Genomic DNA, 7,425 nt, shown 5'->3' with positions numbered 1-7,425 from the left:
ACGCCTGTAATCCCAGAACTTTGGGAGGCCGAGGCGGGCGGTTCACAAGGTCAGGAGATCGAGACCATCCTGGCTAACACAGTGAAACCCCGTCTCTGCTAAAAATACAAAAAAAATTAGCTGGGCGTGGTGGCGGGCACCTGTAGTCCCAGCTACTCGGGAGGCTGAGGCAGGAGAATGGCGTGAACCTGGGAGGCGGAGCTTGCAGTGAGCTGAGTTCACGCCACTGCACTCTAGCCTGGGCGACAGAGCGAGACTCTGTCTCAAAAAATAAATAAATAAATAAACAATAAACATGTGGAGTGAAAGAAGTAAATTACAGAAGACAACACGTTTCCTTTGGCTAAAGAGCAAAACCTGCATAACTAAACTCGCTGTTGGGGATACAGCCATGGACAGAGGCAGGAAGGCTTAGCGTGAAATGGGAGCACCCTCCGAGGGGGAGCAGGGGGCCTCCAGAGCAGGGCACAGAAGGCTTTAGGGCAGCGTTCAGTTTCCTGGCATAGGTGGTGGTGACACCTTGGTTCATTTTATTCTTGTTCTTTAAATTGTGTGTGTTTTCATGAAAAATATTCTGCTTTGAAAATAACAGGTATGTGTAAAGGAAAGAAAGCAAGGCAAGTCTGCCCAAGTAACTTTATTTGTGTCTTCTCAAACAGTTCAGATCAAATAATGCCATTTTCTAATCTTGAAACCAGCAAGATTGGAAAGAGAATGAGGCCATCGTTTCACTCAGACTTTTGCACTTACTCAGGATTGTATATTCAGGAACAAAGTCAAGCCCTGCCCTCAGAGGCAGGCTCCGCCCGGCCTCACTTCTTAATTAGAATAAACTAGAATCAGGTCCATTGCTAACTGCTAATTGTTTTGCACCAGGGAGCCACAAAGGAAGCTAAAACTAACCTTTCTAAGTTATCCTAAGTTTTCACTATCTAACCAGCACTTCTGATTTTTTTTTCCTTAAAACTCCAAAGTACAGGTGGTGTATGTCTGCTGCATCTGAAAGGCTCCCCAGAAATCAGAGCCCATCAAGCGGGAATGTCTGGGCAGTCGCCCCATCCTGTGTGCAGACAGCAAAGGGCTCCTGGCGGGTGTCAGACACACGGTACCGCAACAGCAGCCCCGAGGTCTGAGATTCTGAATGTCAGCAGGTGGCTGGCGAATATCACCAGAGCCACTCAGGAACCGGCCATCCGGAATGGCTGGGTTTCTTATCAAACATAAAATGCTTCCTCTTTGGCCTGGACTGTTTTGCTAAAATTGTTAGTGGGTTTTAGGGCAGGCCAGTGTATGGGAAACTTTTTTTTTTTTTTTTGGGATGGAGTCTCACTCCGTTGCCCAGGCTGGAGTGCAATGGCATAATCTTGGCTCACTGCAACCTCCACCTCCTGGGTTCAAGCGATTCTCCTGCCTCAGTGTCCCTGGTAGCCGGGATTACAGGCATGCACCAACATGTCCTGCTAAGTTTTGTATTTTTAGTAGAGACGGGGTTTCACCATGTTGGCCAGGCTGGTCTCGAACTCCTGACCTCAGGTGATCCACCTGCCTCGGCCTCCCAAAGTGCTGGGATTACAGGTGTGAGCCACCGCGCCCAGCCAGGAAACATTTACCAGGGACAATAAAGGCTTAGAAGAACCTTTTGGGGAAACTTTGTGAGGAGCACAATTCCAGAGGGTCCACAGCAGCCACAGCCTCCTGGCGTGACACCAGGCACACTGCCGGCGGCACAGGCTGCTGGGCACAGGCAGGCACAGCCAGTCTGGAAGAGTAGCCCATCTTAAATCTTTGGTTTCTTTCCAACCAGGAGCAAACATTGGTAGAAAGAGCCAGGGCATATTTACTCTTTACACCCAGATTTTTCATTCAACCATTCATTATTAAACCATTCGGCTTGCACAGTGATCTCTGATAATGCGGTCCATAAAAATCACCATTAAAGCTGCCCTTTCACCTGACCTGGGTGGGGCTCAACGAGGAAATGAGAAGTTTCCTGTATGCTTCAAAACATAAATCAATGCCATGACATTCCGAAAATGGATGCTGCCTGTGAAATGTGAAATCACTAAGGCAACCTCTGCAAAACCCACCCGGCAGCTTGAGGAATGGTGTCTACAGCGTGCTCCAAACGGCCATGGCCCCGCTCCTTACAGATCAAAGTTTAAGCCGCATATTCTCATATTTCAAACAAAACTAAGTTACAGACATCATCTACACGGGCACGGATACACACGAAACAAGGACATGGCACACAATTGAGGGGTGCCCCCGGGGAGGGGGCAGGAATGCGTTTCGGGAAGAACCCTCTGGTCGCCGGAGCCCTCATGCTTCAGAGGAAACCAACGATCCATCATGGCTTTGAGACAAAAGACAGACATCCGAGGCGCAGTTTACACTATTCTGGCTTAAAAAGACAAGATGTTCAATAAATAGAGAGAACTCGGCGTGAAGAAAAGACAAGAACAAATCTGGACCACGTGTACAGACTTCAGGGCCTGCATCAGAGGAATCCCGCCGGAGTCCAGGAACGGCCCCTCCTCCACGGATGGCCAGCTTCCTCCTGACTGCCCCCCAAGGCCGGCTGTGTTAAGCGCTTCGCGTTGATAGAAAGCATTGGTATCTGACATTTTAACAGTAACAAATTTGGCAGTGCTTTACACACTGCCAGCTTCCAGAGCGTATCATCTGTGCTCCCAGAACAGACGCCAAGGTCGTGCTCCCAGCCGGATTGTCTTAGCCACGCCACCGTGATGAGGCAGGTGTGGAGGCCCCAGCAACCTTCCTGGCGCTGGTGTGGAGGCCCCTCCCGCGGATCATCTGAAGCAGGGCCACGTTGCATTGCAGTTGCACAGTATTGTAAGGATCAAGCAGCGATGTCCTAACCGTAAACTAAGAGGAAGGTGAAATGAAGGCAAAGAGAATCAACCACTTCCCAAAACTTGGCCACAAACCATTACAGAGTAAGTCCCACTAAGTGGATCAAAGTGACCCACTGCTACCTCAGGCCCAGATGGTGTGACCTGCGTGGAAATCATATCATGTCCCTAAAATTATTGCAACAGAGCCACTAACGGGCCATTTTCTAAACTACACTGTTGACATTGTTAAAACCTAAGAGGCCAGTGCCCCCAAGTCAGCAGCTGCATCTGCTGAGAGTAAGTGGCGTGGGCTGCAACCCGCAGATGCGTGCGGAACTGAAAATGCCAAATATGTACACAAAACTGTTGACGAAAGGGTTTTCTTCTAAAATCAAGATTTAACTATCAAAAATAAATTTCTACATTTAAATGTATATATCAACATAATTGGTCTGTAATAATTCTCTTAAATAGTTTCCACACTTTCCCAGTTCGAGAGCAGAACGCCGGCTTCTCAGCTGTGCGAGTCGGGCTTCAGATTCTCTTCAATTCCTCGTGCAAAGAGTCGAACCAGCTGGCAGTGGACTCTGCAGAGACAAGCGGGCACGTGTAAACCCCAGGTGTCCCTCACTCAAAGCCGGCCTGAGCCGCGCTCCTGGACCACATGTATCCCTCACTCAAAGCCGGCCTGAGCCCCACTCCTGGACCACATGTATCCCTCACTCAAAGCCGGCCTGAGCCGCACTCCTGGACCACATGTATCCCTCACTCAAAGCCGGCCTGAGCCGCACTCCTGGACAAGGGCTGCAGTGGGGGCCCGCCCCGCATGGAACGGTCAGGCGTTACCGTGGGCTGCGGGAGTCTAGCCCACAATGATGGGTCGTGGGAGTGGAGTAATTCACTTAGACTCCCAGGATGCCGAGTTTGTAAAGGGGTGCCAGTGGCCAGCTGGGAAATCTGGGCATTAGTAGACCTGACTCGGACTCCAGCACCCCCATGGAAAGCAGAGCGCCCACTCCAGTGTGTGCCCACTCTACCCACCCACCCACCCACCTCCACTTCCTCCGCAGTCCTGAGTGCGCAGGGCGTGTGAGGAGTCTGTGTGGGGCAACTCCGTGTGTGTACGAGATGTGTGAGGAATGGTCAGATAAGAGAGACAGGTGGCCCATCGCCAGCAAGAGCCTTCGGGCTTGAGAAGCCAGTCGGGGGTCCCTGGAGGTCCCCTGCCCAGGGGCTCAGGGGCCTCAGTGAGTCCCTGGGTGAGTTCCATCTTCCCACACAGGACAGCTCTGTTTATTTCATTTATTAATGATATCACAGCCTCCTCAGACATATTTCAGTAACCTAAACCCCTTCATTAAGTGACAGGCTGGGGCAGAGTGCAGTGGCTCACGCCTGTAATCCCAGCACTTTGGGAGGTCCAGGCAGGCAGATCACCTGAGGTCAGGAGATCAAGACCAGCCTGGCCACCATGGTGAAACCCCGTCTCTACTAAAAATATAAAAATTAGCCGGGTGTGGTGGCAGGCGCCCGTAATCCCAGCTACTTGGGAGGCTGAGGCAGGAGAATTGCTTGAACCTGGGAGGCGGAGGTTGCAGTGAGCCGAGACCTCGCCACTGCACTCCAGCCTCGAGCCAACAAGAGCAAAACTCTGTCTCAAAAAAATAAAAATAAATAAATAAATAAGTGACAGGCTGTTTCCATGGAGCTGAGCTCACACATACACAAATTATATTTTTAAAAGTGGTGTGCTGCTCAAGGCATAACAATTTTATTTATCAAGATAGACAGGACGTATTTCAAGAATGCCTGTCCTAATTTTCAAATTATTTCTTTAACAAATACATATACCAATATTAAAAATAATTCCACTTCCCAAACTTGTAAAATGAGTTGACAGAGGAAAGTCCCTGTGCACAGCTGCCTGGGGTGGTGGGTGTTCCTGGGACTTTCCGACGGCCTCCTGCCATCGCCACCCTGACAGAAAGAAAGGGGGCGCACGGACCTGGGCCTGGGGAGGGGCAGAGGCCTCCTTCTCCCTTAGGTTTGTTTGGATGCGAATGGGAGAAGCTTTCTTAGAGCCGCAGCTGGCTGGCTGGGGAGTCACTGAAAGTGGGGAGCTGTCCACAGAGATGCATGCATCCTCTTACATGCTGTGACTTAAAGCGCCCAAGGGCCATCTGACACCCAGCTTTCGGTGCAGACGAGTGTGGGCCTGCTGACCAGCCTGCCATCGCTCTCATGCGAGCCACGCTCTGTTAACAAGTGTCCAGCTGGGCTTCCTTGAAGGAGACCGAGCTCTTACCAACATCTGCCAACAGTTCAGAATCCGCCTAGAGCTGTACAGTTCCCCAGTCTCATGTAATTTGCACGCCCACACCTAATTCAATGGCCTTTTGAAAAAATCAGCTTGCTTGTTACTGTCTTTCTATGGAGAAACAATTTTCTTTGCACTCAAATTCCATCTGGCAATGTGATATATTACAGATTTCCAAATACAATGGGCCCCAGTGGGTGTGGGGAGGACATGGCTTCCCACCCTCCGCCCAGCCAGCCAGAGGAGGGGCGTGGCACCTGCCCCAGGGAGACGGAACATCCGTGTCTGGCCACACCGGCCTCCCCCAGGCTGCGTGGCCTCCAGCACACGGCATCCCTCTGGGGCTCCTCCCCTCCTTCCCATCCTCGGGGTGACCTTCCCAGCCCTGCTGCCTCCTGCCCCTCCATGGACAGAGCACCTGCACTTGGTGACTGACCGTGGCCCTTGAGGCCGACAGTTCCCTGGTGGATTCGGTGGACAAAGGACTGCCCGTAAAGGCAGTTTCCTTTGTTTGCCTTTTTAAATTTTTTTGAGGGTCCCCACTGCAGCCCTTGTCCAGGAGTGGCGCTCAGGACCAGCTTTGAGTGAGGGACACATAGGGTTTACTGCAGCCCTTGTCCAGGAGTGGCGCTCAGGGCCAGCTTTGAGTGAGGGACACATAGGGTTTACTGCAGCCCTTGTCCAGGAGTGGCACTCAGGGCCAGCTTTGAGTGAGGGACACATAGGGTTTACTGCAGCCCTTGTCCAGGAGTGGGGCTCAGACCAGCTTTGAGGGAGCTCTCTCACCAAGGCTGGAGTGCAGTGGTGTGATCTCAGCTCACTGCAACCTCTGCCTCCTGGGTTCAAGCGATTCTCGTACCTCAGCCTCCCAAGTAGCTGGGACTACAGGCGCCCACCATCACATCCGGCTAATTTTTTTTTTTGTATTTTTAGTAGAGATGGCGTTTCACCATGTTGGCCAGGCTGGTTTTGAACTCCTGATCTCAAGTGATCTGCCCACCTCGGCCTCCCACCTTCTGAATTATTCAGGAGAAGAGAGGGAATGCCAGGGCAAAGAGCCAGTGCCAGCCTGGAGCACAGGGTGTGGAAGAGGAAAAGATGAAATAGAGGGGCCTCAAACACCCATGAAAATTATCTGCAAAACAAAACGCTGCGGACTCGGCGCCCCGGCAGCTTTCCGGAATGCGGGTAATGGCATCTCATTTGATATTTGACGTAGGGAAAGAAAAATGCATTTACAAAACATTCTTACGTTTTGTGTTATAAAGTCCCAGGGAACCCCCCACCCCGGGTGGGGCAGCCTGTGACAGACACCTCAGGGCTCACGGGGCTGGCGCTGGTGGCTGGAGGACCCCTGCACGCACCTGACCTCGATGGCGGGGCTGTGCAGGACCTCCCCGTCGCAGTTCCAGGAGCTGTTGGAGACGGCGCAGCAGCAGGACGGGTGGCTGCTGCAGATGTGCCCAAAGCGCTTCTTCCCCTCCTCCTTGAGGTCACTGTCCTCGTCCTCCACGTGCTTCGATGTAAACTGGAATTTCTTGACGCGATAAACTTCAACAAAAGTGAAGTCAAACTACCAAGAAACAGTGAGAGGGATGACTCAGCTCTAAACGTCATCCGGGTGGGGCAGCAGGAAACCCCAGGCCAACAGCGAGTTCTCTCGGGCCTTGGTGCACACACGGCCCTTCTTGGAGGATGCAGCCGCTTGTGCGGGCCCCTGGGGTTCCCTTTCTGGGTGACCTGACGGCTCAGAGATGAAGGGAAACCTGGCACCCACCTTCCCCGGCGCCCACCTTCCGCGGTGCCCACCTTCCCCAGAGCCCACCTTCCCCAGCGCCCACCTTTCCCGGCACTTGTCAAAATGACTTCTAATGCTTTTAGAAACCACAGCTTATCTACAATGATGAACGCTTTTAACAGAATTCTGATAGTTAATTAGCAGTGATTTGTAGAATTTTGTATTCTCAACAAGCACTACTTAAAAAGCCACATAATCACGCCTGTAATCCCAGCACTTTGGGAGGCCGAGGCGGGCGGATCACAAGGTCAGGAGATCGAGACCACGGTGAAACCTCGTCTCTACTAAAAATACAAAAAATTAGCCGGGCGCGGTTGTGGGCGCCTGTAGTCCCAGCTACTTGGGAGGCTGAGGCAGGAGAATGGCGGGAACCCGGGAGGCGGAGCTTGCAGTGAGCTGAGATCCGGCCACTGCACTCCAGCCTGGGCGACAGAGCGAGACTCCGTCTCAAAAAA

General features: G+C 52.0%; 1 protein-coding gene across 1 annotated transcript in view; it reads right to left on the bottom strand.

Annotated features, from left to right (window-relative positions):
- Window positions 1-622: 622 nt before the first annotated feature.
- CERK (ceramide kinase) overlaps window positions 623-7,425 on the bottom strand; it is a 54,643-nt gene continuing 47,840 nt past the window's right edge. Inside the window, exons 12-13 of the mRNA XM_025399847.1 lie at window positions 6,537-6,745; window positions 623-3,442 (exon numbers count right to left, since the gene is read on the bottom strand). Of these exons, the coding sequence (XP_025255632.1) occupies window positions 3,370-3,442; window positions 6,537-6,745 (282 nt within the window). The 3' untranslated portion in view covers window positions 623-3,369. The remainder of the gene's footprint in view (window positions 3,443-6,536; window positions 6,746-7,425) is intronic.

This window comes from Theropithecus gelada, chromosome 10 (genome assembly GCF_003255815.1).
Source record: "Theropithecus gelada isolate Dixy chromosome 10, Tgel_1.0, whole genome shotgun sequence".
In the NCBI taxonomy this organism is placed as follows: Eukaryota; Metazoa; Chordata; class Mammalia; order Primates; family Cercopithecidae; genus Theropithecus; species Theropithecus gelada.
The sequence above is the reverse complement of the archived record's forward strand: the minus strand, read 5'-3'. Positions and strand labels throughout refer to the sequence as shown.